Here is a 17,644-nt window from a genome sequence, read left to right on the forward strand (position 1 = left end):
GTACTTAAAAATCCCCATAGGCGATGCTTTAAAATTTTTTACTGGTTACATGTTTTGAGTTGAGATGAGGTCTAGGGCTAGAATTATTGCTCTCGCTCAAACGTTGGCGGCACCACCTTACATGTGTAGTTTCAACACCGTTTTCATATGTGGGGGGGACTTATGTATGCGTTCGCTTCTGCGTGTGAGCACACGGGGACAGGGGCAGTTTAAAACATTTTTTTTTTTTATTGTTAATTTTACTTAAAAAAATTTTTTTGACACTTTAAAAAAAAAAAAATTGATCACTTTTATTCCTATTACAAGGAAAGTAAACATCCCTTATAATAGGAATATGGCATGATCGGACCTCTTTACAGTGAGATATGGGGTCAATAAGACCCCACATCTCACCTCTAGGCTGGGAAGCCTAAAATAAAAAAAACAAAAAAACGATTACGGCTCCCCAGCCGAGGCGGCACCGTTTTTTTAACCACTTTACAACTGGCCCATAGCCGAATGACGGCAGCAGGGCGGTTGCTTAACTCTGGGATCACGTCATCATATGACGTCTTCCCAGAGTTCCCCTCTCGCACGCCCCCTGGGGCGCGCACCCGAACACATCCGTGACCGCCGGGTCCAGAGGAGCCGGCGCATCACGGATCCTGGTAAATGGCCGCTGATCGCGGCTGTTTACCATGTGATCGCTCCGTCAAATGACGGAGCGATCACATGTAAACAAACTGGCGTCATCTGATGACGCCGGTTCCTCTCCTCCTCTCCTGTGTACCGATCGGTACACTGTGAGAGGAGAGGGGGATGGATGGATGGCAGTAGCGCTGTGGGCTGCATCTGTAGTGCCCACAGCGCTAACCAGTGACATCCAGCCATCCATCCATGCTCAGCCATCCCTAATGCTCTGCAATGCCCTGCAATACTCTGCAATGCCCCGCAATACTCTGCAATACCCCGCAATACCCCGCAATGCCCCTGCAATACCCCGCAATACCCCACAATACTCTGCAATAACCCGCAATACTCTGCAATACTCCACAATACTCTGCAATAACTCGCAATACTCTGCAATACCCCACAATACTCTGCAATACTCTGCAATACTCTGCAATACCCCGCAATACCCTGCAGTACCCCGCAATACCCCGCAATACCCAGCCATACCCAGTCATACTCTGTGATACCCAGCCATACCCAGTCATACTCGGCGATACCCTGCCATGCTCAGCTATACTCTGCGATACCCCGCCATACTCTGAAATACCCCGCAATACTCTGCCATACCCAGCCATGCCCTGCCATACCCAGCCATACTCTGCAATACTCGGTGATACCCAGCCATACTCTGCCATGCTCAGCCATACTCTGTCATGCTCAGCCATACTCTGCCATGCTCAACCATACTCGGGCGTACTCGGCCTCTGTATGTGGCCAGGCTGTGGAAGTCTTACACATGTAGTATCGCCGTACTCAGGAGGAGTAGGAGAATCTATTTTGTGGTGTCATTTTTGGTATGTACATGCTATGTGTTAGAAATATTGTATAAATGGACAACTTTGTGTTAAAAAAAAAAATGCGTTTTAACCACTTCCCGCCCGCCAGCTGTCATACGATGCTCTTGACTTTGTGCGGGGATATCTGAATGATGGGTGAAGCTACAGGCATCATTCAGATATCAGCTTTTTTAGCCGGCGATTCCCTACACCATAAAGAACAATCATAGCGGCTGTTCCACTGCTTGATCATTCTTACGGGAGGCGAGAGGGGACATCCCCCCCTCCCGCCGCCCTCCGGTGCTTTTACCGACTCACCGCTACGATTGAAGCCAGGATCTTTTTTTAAATTTTTTTTTATTTCAGGCTTCCCAGCCTAGAGGTGAGATGTGGGGTCTTATTTACCCCATATCTCACTGTAAAGAGGACCTGTCATGCCATATTCCTATTACAAGGGATGTTTACATTCCTTGTAATAGGAATAAAAGAGGTAAAAAAAAATTTTTTTTTGAAAAAAGCATCAAACTAAAATAAATAAAGTAAAATGAACAATAAAAAAAAAAGTTTTTAAAGGGCCCCTGTCCCTGTGTGCTCGCATGCAGAAGCGAGCGCATACGTAAGTCCCGCCCACATATGAAAATGGTGTTCAAACTACACATGTGAGGTATCGGTGTGATCGGTAGAGCGAGAGCAATAATTTTGGCCCTAGACCTCCTCTGTAACTCAAAACATGTAACCAGTAAAAAATTTTAAAGCGTCACCTATGGGGATTTTTGAGTAGCAAAGTTTGACGCCATTCCACAAGCGCGTGCAATTTTGAAAGGTGACATGTTGGGTATCTATTTACTCGGCATAACTTCATCTTTCATGTTATGCAAAAACATTGGGCTAACTTTACTGTTTTTTTTTTTTTTAAAGCACAAAATCAAAAAATTGCTGCGCAAATACCGTGCGAGATAAAAAGTTGCAATGACCGTCATTGTATTCTCTAGGGTCTTTGCTAAAAAACATATATAATGTTTTGGGGTTCTATTTAATTTTATAGCTAATAAATGATTTTTACATGTAGGAGAGAAATGTCAGAATTGGCCTGGGTGCTCCAGAACGCCTGAAGGTGCTCCCCTGCATGTTGGACCTCTGTATGTGGCCACGCTGTGTAAAAGTCTCACACATGTGGTATCACCGTACTCGGGAGTAATAGCAGAATGTGTTTTGGGGTGTAATTTGTGGTATGCATATGCAGTGTGTGAGAAATAACCTGCTAATATGACAATTTTGTGGAAAAAAAAAGTAAAAAAAAATACTTGATTTTGCAAAGAATTGTGGGAAAAAATGACAACTTCAAAAAGCTCACCATGCATATTTCTAAATACCTTGGAATGTCTTCTTTCCAAAAAGGGGTCATTTGGGGGGTATTTGTACTTTTCTGGCATGTTAGGGTCTCAAGAAATGAGATAGGCCGTCAGTACTTCAGGTGTGATCAATTTTCAGATATTGGCACCATAGCTTTTGGACTCTATAACTTTCACAAAGACCAAATAATATACACTGATTTGGGTTATTTTTACCAAAGATATGTAGCAGTATAAATTTTGGCAAAATATATGAAGAAAAATTACTAATTTGCTAAATTTTATAACAGAAACGAAGAAAAATGCATTTTTTTACAGATTATTCGTTTTTTTTCTTTTATATCGCAAAAAATAAAAGAACCCAGCGGTGATTAAATACCACCAAAAGAAAGCTCTATTTGTGTGAAAAAAAGGACAAATATTTCATATAGATACAGTGTTGCATGACTGAGTAATTGTCATTCAAATGTGAGAGCACCAAAAGCTGAAAATTGGTCTGGTTATTAGGGAGGTTTAAGTGCCCAGTGGTCAAGTGGTTAATGCAGAGGCCTCCGACGATCATAGAGACTCCGGTGACCATCTGGTCTGCCGGAAATCTCTATGGTGGACATCCGGGCCGGCGAATCCATTCTCAGACTCACCGATCTCAGCAGTGAGTCCGTAGAAGCACCGGAGGGCGGCGGGAGGGGGGGCTGACCCACCACTATGATCGTTCTTATGGTGTAGGTAATCGCCGGCTGAAAACGGCAATATCTGAATGATGCCTCTAGCTGCAGGCATCATTCAGATATACCCCCACAAACCCAGGATGTCCTAGGATGTCCCACGGTTGGCAAGTGGTTGAATAGCCAGATGGGGATGGCTGTGGGCTTGGCCTACAAGCAGAAGATGATCAACAGGTGAGCCACTGTGGAACAATGAGTACTGGCAATTAACCAACAGCTGAGCAACCTGAACACAGAGAAGGAAGGGCTGAGAGCCCAGCCCTGACAAAACAAAAATAAGGCAGTGTGGCTGGTGGAGAGCTTCTCCACACATTTTGCAGTTCCAGCTCTTTCCTTAGGAGAAGCTGATGCCACATTGATAGAACTAATAGGGTTTGATGTTTCGATCCCTACTGTAAGTTGGTACTCTTAATGTTGGGATTGGAGTGGTAAAAAAAGGGGGAGGGTAGGTTCATCATTGGAGACATCAAGTGGGCCCTCCTCTTTGTTGTTTCAGTGATGAACTCACTACACCTCCAGAGGGCTCAAACATGATAACTGGTGTCCCAGGTACAACACACTCAGTTCTCTACTTTTTAATCCAAATTCAATTGCTGCCTTTTTTTCTTCAAATGAATATTGATTGTAGATGCTGCATCCCACTTATACAGGGAAAATCTTGTACTTCCTGACATTCTGAGCAGCTTGGCCTTTTTTTCCTTGTAAGCTCTTCAACACCATCTTTCCATGGTAATATCAGGTCCACAACTTATTCCAGCTTGGTTGTTGTGGACCACAGGACCATGTCTGGCTGAAATGTTGAAGCAACAAAATGTCTGAGAGAAACATGTTATTTTTCAAGTCCACATCCATTTGCCATCCATTTTGCCAGCGAAAGCTGATGCTGATATTTTTTATAGTCCTACTGATATGAGAAAGGCACTGGAGAGGGACTGATATGATAAAGACTGTGCCTGAAAACAAAACCTGATGGATATATGAGCCATGCACTTTAAATCCTGATGGTTTACCCACTTCAGCCTCGGAAGGATTTACCCACTTCCTGACCAGGTCATTTTTTTGCAATATGGCACTGCGTTGCTTTAACTGACAATTGTGTGCCATGCGATGCTGTACTTAAACAAAAATTGACGTCCCTTTTACCCACAATTAGAGCTTTCTTTTGGTGTATTTGATCACCTCTGTGGTTTTTGTTTTTTGCGCTATGAACAAAAAAGATTGACAAATTTCAAAGAAAAACACAATTTTTTACTTTCTGCTATAAAACATTTCTAAAAAAAAAAAGGTAAAAAAAACTAAATTTATTCTTCAGTTTAGGCCGATATTTATTTTGCTACATATTTGTGGTAAAAAAAAAAATCGCAATAAGCGTATATTGATTGGTTTGTGCAAAAGTTATCACATCTACAATATAGGGGATAGATTTATGTTATTATTATTTATTTTATTTTATTTTTTTTACTAGTATTGGCGGCGATCAGTGATTTTTAGCAGGACTGCAGCATTGCGGCAGACAGATCGGACACCTGACATTTTTGACACTTTTGGGAACCAGTGACATTATTACAGTGATCAGTGCTAAAAATATGCATTGTTATTGTACTAATGACACTGGCAGGGAAGGGGTTAACATCAGGGGAAATCAAAAGGTTAAATGTGTTCCCTGCAGGTGTTTTCTAACTGTCAGGGGGACTGTGTGACTGGGGAAACACAGATCCATCTTCCTGCTTAGCAGAAAGACAGGATCTGTGTGATCTCCCCTGTCAGAACGGAGATCTACCTTGTTTACACAGGCAGATCCTCGTTCTGTCACTGCGGGGAAGGATTGAGTGTGGCCGGCAGACATCGAGTTCAGCGGACCCGCTGATTGGCTTCCCCCGCTGGCCCACAGAAGCGAGTTCCTGAGCCGATATACACCTACGGCGATTTGCAGGATGGTGCCACCTTGCCGCAGTGTAATAACTGCAGCTGGTCGGCAAGCGGATAAACATTAATATTGATTTGAGTTGCTTTTTATCTAATTATTAATTTGTGTTCTACTGGTTTTATGTGGTATGTTTTTTTAGGGGGATATAAAATAAATCACAATTATATAGATTATGTATTATAGTTTTTAGACAACAATGGAGCATTGGTGATTTATTTTATATATTTTTTGCTATATTTCTATTATTCTACAAGATACATATATCTTATCACTGCGATATTAAAGTACAGTATGTATATACTTTGACTTATATATGCTTAAGCACCATTCCATTTTTTAGCTGACAAATATTAATGAGTTTTTGGAAATATAGTGGTTTTTATATATGGTTATTGGCATATTAATAATGCTCCATTGGTGTTAAGATGGCCAACAATGATTTGGGTACAGTGGGTGGTTCCATTGTTTAGTTGTTGGCTGTTGGAAGGTGATGGATGTGACTTCCTGCTACTGAGGATGTGGCACATCTATGAATAAACGTGTAAACACACAGGGTGGGACTGTCAATTCTGCTTTTGTTGGAAACGCACACTGTGGAACCAGTGGCACTTCCCGTTGTTACACAGCCAATGTTGGACCTCATGTTTATGGTGTACGTGCAATTTTAGTGACTTTTTATTCAAATACAACTTTTTTACACTATGGGCAGGTTCTCCTTGTAATTTTCCTGCTATGAGAGTTCAGTGGCTCTGAGAGGATTAAATTATAACAAAAATGCAGCGCTAAAATAACAATAGTGTCCACAAAAATGTGAACATAGAATGAAGTTTCAAAACAACAAAAATAAACAGTTCATATTGTTATGGGTGTAAAACATAAAAGTACTCCACTTCAGCCTTCACCCAACGCTTGGAAAAACCTGTAGTGTCAATCCTTCATCTATGGTAAAAATACACACTCACCAGAGGGATATGCTGTCTATTACTAGAACATTAATAAGCGCTTTGTGTAAATGACATCTGTGACAGACCTAACCAAGATAGGGGCTTCTGGAGAGGACTAGGAGCAAACCTCTTACTCATTGACTATGGCCCAGGGAGAAAGCAGATAATTCTCTAATGATGGACCACCACTTAATGAACACTGAGAATGTGGTTTGGACTACTTCAGATGGGACAGTAACATTTATCCACAATATCTCCCAGGAAATATATAAAGACTATTCCTCATTCTGAACTATACATGTTAATTGAAAGAGCTGGTCACATTGGCCTCTGTTCAATGCAGGAGCCGGACAGTCTGCTTCTGGGATCTCCTGCTATTGTATGAAGCTGTTCTGTGTTTATATTTATTATAATGTTTATTGTACCTTCTGAGCTTGAAGTCGGCAAGTCTGACTGTAATGAGACCTCTGAGTCATCCAGGTGGAGACCTATGAGTCATCCAGGTGGCTAATTAATAATGCAACAACAATTACAACAACCGACATATACTATAATGCTTATAGTATATGTCGGTTGTTGTAATTATGTTTCTGGTTACTGGTTATATGATCAGGAGGGGTGTCCTCCTATGGGATATAAAAGTATGTGTATGAGTTTCAAATAAAGTGTGTTCCAGGTTTGTAACTGAGCTAGTCTCGCCTGGTTCTTGGTTGCAATATATGGCTGTAATATCTGATATTTATGTTCAGACTGGAGAAAGCGGTATATGACAGAAGCACTCAAGTGGAGTGTGGGACGTTCCATTACAGCAACCAGCATCACCTCTCTCGCTCTACAGATGACAGGACCAGACTGCTCTATTCTATTCCACTGGGGATAGTACCAGAGATATCAGTATGGAGTCACCAACCAAAAACATAGTAATAATCATAGTAATAATGGCTGCTATAGACAAAAAAACAGACAGCTCCTGATGAAATGCATTTGCATGAAATGTACGTAGAGCTAAACTGTAAAGGGCTAGAGGTAGTGCCACCATTCTCTGTAGGTTTGGTGGCCCCTTATGTAAGTTTGAAAGCGACATTTGTTTTTATACTGGTTGTTTTATACTGGATGTCTTTAATGTATATTAAAATACTACACTGTGAGCAAAAATATTGTTTTTGGTTGGTGACTTCATACTGATAACTCTGGTACTATGCCCGGTGGAATGGAATAGAGCAGTCTCGTCCTGCCATCTGTGGAGCAAGAGTGGTGATGCCGGATGCCATTTACACAAAGCGCTTATTTCTGTTATATTAATAGACAGCATATCCCTCTGGTGAGTGTGTATTTTTACCATAGGTGAAGGATTGGCACTACGGGTGTTTCCAAGCATTGGGTGAAGGCTGAAGTGGAGCACTTTTATATGTTTTACACCCATAACAATATGAACTGTTTATTTTTGTTTTGCCAAACAAACATCAGTTTATGGCCACATTTTTGTGGATACTATTATTTTTTTAGCACTGCGTTTTTGTTATAATTTGGTTATTGGTGTGCCATATATCTACACTTATTGCACGCGGCTTTTTAAATTTAATTGAAAGAGCGCCGACTTTATTCTTCTATTTTTACTCTGAGAAGATCAAACAGTGGGAAAGAGGGATCGGTTGGAGCAACATTGGAAACAATATTCCTGGGTAATCCCTTTGGTGGTGCGATGTTCCTGGATTCCATCCCTGGTCTAGTGGTGTATTATTACATCAGCAGGCACAATTTGACTTTCTTGTTTTCACAAGAGGTCAAATCAATCTGGTGAGTGCAGAGAGTTTGCTTTGGACACAGTGGAGTGTAGCACATATTTATGTTACTAAAGTACATGGCTATTTAAGAACACACTATGTTTTTTAGCACTTTTATTGGCTGTCATTTACATTTTTTTAATGAAGTGCGAGTGCTAGTTTTGATTTGCTGTATTTGTTCAATTTCTGACGCTTTGGCAGCTATACACTTTTTTCATATTATTGTTTTCACAGGGGGTGTGGTTGTTTATGTATAATTAAAATGTTCTCTTTACAGCTAAGCCTGAAATCCAGCAGTCCATACAACTACCCATTAATGACTCAGGCGATATAGTGGCATCTTTTAGCCTTTCCAGCTTTTACCCGAAAGGTATAAATGTCACTTGGATCTATGGACCAACCCAAGAGAAGAAGCAATCAATGGAGGCAATCAGTGAGAATCCAGATGGCACATTTACTGTCACCAGTCAGTGTACAATCACTGGAAATCTTTGTGAGAACCCACAATTCAGAGTCAGAGTGACATGGAACCATCCATCCATGGGGAGTCCAGAATACAGAGAGATGTCTCTACAAGATCCAGGTGAGGAAAGAAATACATACACATATATACAGTATACTGTATATATACAGTGCCTTGAAAAAGTATTCACACCCCTTGACATTTTCTACATTTTGTCATGATAAAACCAAAAACGTAAATGTATTTTAGTGGGATTTTATGTGATAGACCAACATAAAGTGGCACATAATTGTGAAGTGGAAGAAAAATGATAAATGGTTTTCACATTTTTTTACAAATAAATATCTGAAAAGTGTGGCGTGCATTTGTATTCAGCCCCCTTTACTCTGATACCCCTAACTGAAATCCAGTGGATCTAATATATGCATTGAGACCATATTCCACACATAGGTCAAAACAAAGAAATCCCCATAATAATCCCTCCTGGGAATACATCATCTAAGGTGTCTCCTGTTTCTGCTGATCGGCTACTCATCAAGGATGTTAGTGTGACTCCAGCAGCGTTTCCTGTGGCTTCATTCGCTCTACTAAGCCTGTTTTGACCCCGCTGAATAAGGGCGGTCGCAGGCTTTCCGGTAAGCCTCCATTACCTTACTATCAGGTGACGGGCAGCACCAGTGGTGAAATACGGACCCAGGGTCTTGCTTTGGATTTCCTCTTTTTTTTGGACTTTATAAACTGTTTTCACCAAATTTGTTATTTAAATATTATTTTTCATTTGCACGGTTAATTGAATTTTATTAGATTTTTATTAATTCATTTTAGTAGTTATCAGTCACTTTCTGCACGGTGTTGTTTCACTGTTATATCACACACATTGTTTGTGATATTTTTCCAGCGCTGCATTTTTTCCTTTTATTTCCCATAATAATCCCGTCATGGTTTTTTCTAAATGAAAATAATTTGTCTACAAATCTTGAGGCACTTTAAAATGAGTAAAATTAGTAACATCTCTAACTTATGTATATGGACTAAGATATGAGGTTAGACCATTTCTCCTTTTTCTTTTCTCTTTGCGTTGGCACAGACCGACGTTCTATTTTTAACCTCTAACTTAGACAAAGGGGTTTTAGAATATATTACATTCGACCCTCACATACATAAGATCTGATATATGCCTAACCAGATCTTAAAAGTAATCCAAATATTTTCTTGGATTTACAGGCCAAATAGGACCTACAGATTAATTCCTTTTTCTTTTTATTTTATATTTGTTTCTATTTTCCTTTTCAGTACATCCCCATAAAATACGCCCATTTCATAATAGTCCCACCAACATATTTCATCTACTAGTCTTATTTGATACATTTTATGTTGCAATTCATTTTATTTTCATTCATAATTTATTCAATTTATTTTATTTTATTTATTTTAAAGTTTTAATTCCAATTTTTATTTTAATATTTTGCATTCAAATTGCTTATTTTATTCCACATACTTATTCCTATGTCTATTTTAATATTAATTTATAGGTGTGTTTATCATATTAGAGAGTATTTTCTGTTAGATTAATTTTTGTAACTATGCCAACAATACAGCGTGTATAGTATGTGGTGACCTCTATCTAATAAATTACAGTAACATGGATCGGGACTAAGATATACAAGCCTATGATTAATTACAGGTTCTTGGACCACACACAAAACTAGAATTATAGGAGTTCTAGCAACAAAAGAATCCCTTCTCCCAATCCGGTTGGTGTCTCATATAAACACTATTGTTTATGCACAAATAAAATTTTTGAAAAACATCATATACTTTGGCCAATTGGAAACAATGCAGGCTACAGTCCCCATTATCCTACCAAAACTGGCGGCGCTATTAATTTAGCGCAAGCGCATTGCACACACTGCATACTATATTAAGACAGGAAGTGTAGCAAGATGGATGCTCCAGTTGACGTCTGTATGACAAAACGCATAGGGCGGGGTTACGAACGTCTTTGCGCCACTTCCGGTCTGCCGAGAATAGGACTTTGACTGTATCCATTTTCTTTTCATTGTTTACATGCTTATTTTTCCTATACCAAATGTGAGTACTTTTCTTATTCTTAAAAAATAAATATATTTTAATACAGATTCACATTATGGGCATCCCTTCTCTTTTATACATGGAAAACAAATAATAACATCGCCAAACACCATAAACACGGTCCAGGGGCTCCAGGAATTGCTACACAGTGGCAGATACTGTGAACGCGCAGTACCCCTGGGGGAGTGAGGCCATTCGGTGAGTGCATTCACCATAGGAGCACGGAAAAGGAGCACAAATCACTGGCTGTCACCTAATGAAGAATTCTTTAAGATTTCATTTTTTAGCAATCAATTTTCAGCAAGCACTGGACACTTTTTAAGCACAAGTCACTGTATTTATGTTATAAAATATTGCAAAATAAGAATTGAATAATACTCTGGTAATTTTTCTGTTCATCATCACTATATGAAGCTTAGGAGGGCAAATATTTTACATATTGGCAGAGAGTGCAACACACACTTATTTAATAGCCTATTTTTGGGCACTTTTTTCCATTTTTTTCCATTTTTTTTATTTTTTCTAAATGAATTCAATTCACTCTTTACCACTAGAGTGACATTTTTGATTACACATTTTGATGTAACACACATTTTTATATATATATATATATATATATATATATATATATATATATTTACCAATCATTCACTTCACTCCTTATACACCTATTTGTGACACATTATCAGCACACCCTATCTCCTTTTTGTGTAACATGGATGTGCTGGCTCCATGCAGAGGATATAGCACTTCAACATATTTCACCATTTCATCACTCTTTTACATATGTCACTAAGGAAAACTAAACCAGCCCTATAACCCCTAGGATTTTTATTACCTCTACATTATAATTGCCATTAGTCTTAATATTGAATTTCACTATAAGAAATGCTTTTTTAAATATCCCCTTGGTATGGTTTTTTTCTTATACCTGTAATATATGCTCTGGCACACTGAAAAGGGTACAAAGATAGCAGAACACCACAAATAGGGGAAATTGTATATTGCTTAATTAGAACAGCGCCACACCTACATCCTCTTTTCACCAACTTCAGTATACTTCACTTAGGTGATAGTATTTCTGTAGGGGCAGCAGTTCATTCTTCAAATTATTTCTAATTTTTTGTACTTATATCCATTGCGCGGATTTACTCACAAGCTTTTTCTAAAATCTAGTGGAACCAATTGCCTTTAGAAGTCACCTAATTAGTAAATAGAGTCCACCTGTGTGTAATTTAATCTCAGTATAAATACAGCTGTTCTGTGAAGCCCTCAGAGGTTTGTTAGAGAACCTTAATGAATAAACAGCATCATGAAGGCCAAGGAACACACCAGACAGGCCAGGGATAAAGTTGTGGAGAAGTTTAAAGCAGGGTTAGGTTATAAATAAATATCCCAAGCTTTGAACATCTCATGGAGCACTGTTCAATCCATCATCCGAAAATGGAAAGAGTATGGCACAACTGCAAACCTACCAAGACATGGCCGTCCACCTAAAATGACAGGCCGGGCAAGGAGAGCTCTAATCAGAGAAGCAGCAAAGAGGTCCATGGTAACTCTGGAGGAGCCGCAGAGATCCACAGCTCAGGTGGAAGAATCAAAGAATCATTCGACAGGACAACTATTAGTCCTGCACTCCACAAATCTGGCCTTTATGGAAGAGTGGCAAGAAGAAAACCATTGTTGAGAGAAAGCCATAAGAAGTCCTGTTTGCTGTTTGCGAGAAGCCATGTGGGTGACACAACAAACGTGGAAGAAGGTGTTCTGGTCAGATGAGACCAAAATTTTACTTTTTGACCTAAAAGCAAAACGCTATGTGTGGCCAAAAAACTAACACTGCACATCACCCTGAACACACCATCCCCACCGTGAAACATGGTGGTGGCAGCATCATGTTGTGGGGATACTTTCCTTCAGCAGGGACAGGAAAGCTGGTCAGAGTTGATGGGAAGATGGATGGAGCCAAATACAGGGCAATCTTAGAAGAAAACCTGTTGGAGTCTGCAAAATACTTAAGACTAGGGCGGAGGTTCACCTTCCAGCGGGACGATGATCCTAAACATACAGCGAGAGCTACAATGGAATGGTTTAGATCAAAGCATATTCATGTGTTAGAATGACCCAGTCAAAGTCCAGACCTAAATCTGTGGCCAGACTTGAAAATTGCTGTTCACAGTTGCTCTCCATCCAATCTGACAGACTTTGAGCTATTTTACAAAGAAGAATGGGCAAAAAATGTCACTCTCTAGATGTGCAAAGCTGGTAGAGACATCCCCAAAAAGCGTATTTGTTCTTGCACCCGTTTTGCCCTGGAGAAGAACTATTTTCAGTTCAATGGATCATTCTTTATACAAATATCTGGCACAGCTATGGGTGCTCACTTTGCACCGTGCTATGCCAATCTGTTTTATAGGGTTCTGGGAGAAACAAAACATCTGGTCCAAGAACCCCTTTGCTAGGCATCTAGTATATTATGGGCGCTATATTGATGGCGTGCTCATTATTTGGGATGGCCCCCTTGGAGCAGTTGCTAGTTTTGTTTCCCATTGTAATTCCAACACATATGGGATTACATAGTTACATAGTTGGCGAGGTTGAAAAAAGACACAAGTCCATCAAGTCCAACCTATGTGTGTGATTTTATGTCAGTATTACATTGTATATCCCTGTATGTTGTGGTCATTCAGGTGCTTATCTAATAGTTTTTTGAAATTATCAATGGTCCCCGCTGAAACCACTGCCTGTGGAAGAGATTTCTACATCCTAACAGCTCTTACAGTAAAAAAACCCTCTACGCAGTTTAAGGTTAAACCTCTTTTCTTTTAATTTTAGTGAATGACCGCGTGTCTTATTAAATTCCCTTTCACGGAAAAGTTTTATCCCTACTGTGGGGTCACCAGTACAGTATTTGTCCATTGAAATCATATCCCCTCTCAAGCGTCTCTTCTCCAGAGAGAATAAGTTCAGTGCTCGCAACCTTTCCTCATAACTAAAGTCCGCCAGTCCGTTTATCAGTTTTGTTACCCTTATTTGGACTCTCTCCATTTCCAGTACATGCTTCCTGAGGACTGGTTTCCAAAACTGGACAGCTTACACCAAGTGCGGCCGGACCGGATTCTTGTAGAGTGGGAGAATTATTGTTTTATCTCTGGAGTTGATCCCCTTTTTATTGCATGCCAATATTCTGTTTGCTTTGCTTGCAGCAGCTTGGCATCGCATGCCATTGCTGAGCCTATCATCTACTAGGACCCCCAGGTCCTTTTCCATCCTAGATTCCCCAGAGGATCTCCCCCTAGTGAGTAGATTGCGTTCATATTTTTGCCACCCAAATGCATTATTTTACATTATTCTACATTAAACCTCATTTGCCATGTAGTCGCCCACCCCATTCATTTGTTCAGATCTTCTTCCAAAGTTTCCACATCCTGCGGAGAAGCTATTGCCCTGATTAGCTTAGTATCGTCTGCAAATACAGAGATTGAGCTGTTTATCCCATCCTCCAAGTCGTTTATAAATAAATTAAATAGAATTGGTCCCAGGACAGAACCCTGGGGGACCCCACATTCCACCCCAGACCATTCCGAGTACTCCCCATTTATCACCACCCTCTGAACTCGCCCTTGTAGCCAGTTTTCAATCCATGTACTCACCCTATGGTCCATGCCAACGGACCTTATTTTGTACAGTAAACCTTTATGGGGAACTGTAGCAAATGTTTTTGCAAAATCCAGATACACTACGTCTACGGGCCTTCCTTTATCTAGATGGCAGCTCACCTCCTCATAGAAGGTTAGTAGATTGGTTTGGCAAGAACGATTCTTCATGAATCCATGCTGATTACTGCTAATGATATAATCACAATCTGGGACCCTTGCCCCTCTTGTATTGAATTGTATTGTAACTGTATTCTCTCTCTCTCTTTATATATATATATATATATATACTGTATTTTCATTTTGAAAGTGTCCAAACACAATGTTGTATTTTGTATAAAGTAAACTCTGTTTATATTCTTGATACTGACAAGTTCAACTCAATATTCTATAGATTTCCCATGGCGGCCAAAAATTCAAGGAATAACTCCATTCATTCTGCAGTTACACCAGGAGGTCACAGTTAGATGTACAATCTCTGGTTATTTCTCAAAAAATCTAAGAGTGACTTGGTTAGAGAAGAAGGGAGATGCTGTGACTGACTGTACACAGAAGAGACACAATTACCATATAACTGATATAAGACATGAGAGGATGGCTGATAACTCCTATCAGTGCTCTCCTTCCTTATCCTTCACACCGATATCAGACAAGGAGGATCTGGAATTTATCTGCAGAGTGGAACATTCCAGCCTGGAACACCCAATAGAACGAAGCACAGGACCTGCCAGGGTAAACGGTGAGTTTCTTATAGATATTAATATTCAAAAGAACACAAAATTACAGCAAAGTTCTGATATGTAAAAAACACAATGCATTTATAGAAGAGAGTGTGATAAAAATGTATGATGAAAAAATGTATGATTTTCTAAATGCATATTCCCGAGAGGCAAATACACTAGAGAACTGGACTCCATACATTTTTTTAAGCACTGAAATCTCCTACCTAAAAAACTTGTTTCTAAGTTGTGCAAATGCACAGCATTTGTTCAAAAGTAAAGTAATACACAGGACATCTAGTTCTCACTGAGAGCAATACCAATGTCTTCCATTGGAGAGACAAGAGCAGGCTGAAGTAAAGCAACAAGCAGCATTTCTTTATGTTGCTGATCACTGATCAGATACCTGACAAGAATTCTTATTGCTGTCCATACATTCATTAAGCCCGGGTTCACACATGTGTGTTGCGAATTGAAGCTCGGGTTTCACTGGGAAGGTAAAAATCAATTGTTCAGAGGTTCCTCTGCATTTTAGCTGCGGATCAGTGAGCAGGGAGAGGGGGGGAGGTATAGTGAGGAGAAGGAGAGAATTCATGTTCAGAACGGAATGCATCTGCGAATCAGATGCGTTCCCATAGAAGATAATGGGCTTGTAATTTGCACCGCAATGCCCAGAAAACGCACACGTTTTTTGTGCAATGCGCAGTGCAAATGCAACGCACATATGTGAACCAGATGCATTCAAATGAATGTATTTTAAAATGACCTGCGAATTGGATGCTGTGTAAGCCGCATCTCATTTGCATAGGTGTGAACGGGGGCTCAAACTTTGTTGGCTTCTTACAAGGCCTCGCTGATAAAAGTAAATGTAAACCCAATCACTCAGGAATTTCAAAAACAATTTCATTTTTTCAAAAGCAGAAAGAACCTCTGCTATATAAATATATATATTTTAAAAAGAGCCCCCAGGAGGTTTATGCCATTAATGTGCTAGTATGCGTCACATATTAGCACATTATGGCAAACCAACCCATCAAACAAAGCCCAAACTTACCTGTCAAACTTCCATCTTCACCCAGTCTTCCTTTCAGGTTCGATCTGTTCGATTGCTTGAATATCCAGGCCTCGATAACATCACTTCTATGTATGTACACTGCAATCACTTCATCAGGGCACAAAACTGTGTTGTTTGCAACTCAGAGTACATTACCGCTGACAGGCTGAGAAGCATTTATGACACAAAGGACCACTAGGCTCTCTTCTGTCATATAAACTCTACTTGTCTGCATTTTATTTTTAAATCAGAGTTTAAATTCACTTTATGCTGCAGCTTTTTCCATTGATCCTACCCTTATTGATACATCCAGTTACAGGTTGACAAAGCCCTGTTGGCCAATTGTTTTCCTGTGTTGTTACTAGACATGTGAACTACCGAAAAATTTGTTTGTTTTTGTATTCGTTTCATTCGTTTTTTGTTTTTTTCGGAAATTCTAAAATTTGAAAATACGAAAATCCGAAAGAACGAAAATCCAAAAATCCAAAAATTCTAAATAACTAACTAATAATAACTAGCTGTTAAATTATAGGTGTTTGATTTTCAGAGGAAAAAAGTGCGTGTTATACGCCGATAAATACGGTAGTTATTATTTCAGATTTTCGATTTTTTGGGTTTTTGGATTTTCGTTCCTATTTTCCGATTTCTGTTCTTTTGAATTTTCGGATTTTCATTCTTATTTTTGGATTTCCAAATTTCCAAAATTTAGAATTTTTGAATCTTCGAATTTCCAGATTTCTGAAATTTCGAATTTTCGAATTTCCGTATTTCGAATTTCGAATTTTCGAATTTCAGAATTTCCATGTTTTCGAATTTCCAAACATTCAGAAAATTTTGGAAAATCGGAAATTTGGATAATTCCGAATTAACGAATTAGTCTAAATTCGTTAAAAAACTGATTCGGAACTAAAAGAATTGCACATGTCTAGATGTCACTAAGGATGAGCTCAGGCGTGTTCGCAACCCGCACGTGCGGAGCCCACCAGGAAGTCGGCACTGCACAGCGCTAATCACAGGCAGTGAGACATTTTCCCGATCTGCGGCTGCAGAGATTGTGAAATGTCTCACTGCCTGTGATTAGCGCTGGGCATTGCCGACTTCCTGGTGGGCTCTGCACGTGCAGATTGCGAACACGCCTGAGCTCATCCTTAGTTGTCATTCTGTTAGGAGGGAGCACTTTCAAAATTATGAAACAAAGTGATCACAAACATTCAGAATAAAAGACAATTGTATATATGTTGTGCTGTACAAACTAAATGTCACCCAGTTAGGAATTGTAAGATACCTACTTGGATTCCAAAAACTATATATTTTTTAAATTTTATTTCAGGTACTTATATAGCGCCATCAATTTACGCAGCGCTTTACATATACATTGTACATTCACATCAGTCCCTACCCTCAAGGAGCTTACAATCTAAGGACCCTAACACACATTCACACAT

The 17,644-nt window shown here is 39.6% G+C and overlaps 1 protein-coding gene across 1 annotated transcript in view; it reads left to right on the forward strand.

Annotated features, from left to right (window-relative positions):
- The window catches only part of LOC141147988 (uncharacterized), a 97,461-nt gene that overhangs the window by 48,226 nt on the left and 31,591 nt on the right, over window positions 1-17,644 (forward strand). The window contains exons 8-9 of the mRNA XM_073635144.1: window positions 8,497-8,802; window positions 14,821-15,165. Coding sequence (XP_073491245.1) covers window positions 8,497-8,802; window positions 14,821-15,165 — 651 coding nt within the window. The remainder of the gene's footprint in view (window positions 1-8,496; window positions 8,803-14,820; window positions 15,166-17,644) is intronic.

Source organism: Aquarana catesbeiana, linkage group LG06 (assembly GCF_042186555.1).
Source record: "Aquarana catesbeiana isolate 2022-GZ linkage group LG06, ASM4218655v1, whole genome shotgun sequence".
Taxonomy (NCBI): Eukaryota; Metazoa; Chordata; class Amphibia; order Anura; family Ranidae; genus Aquarana; species Aquarana catesbeiana.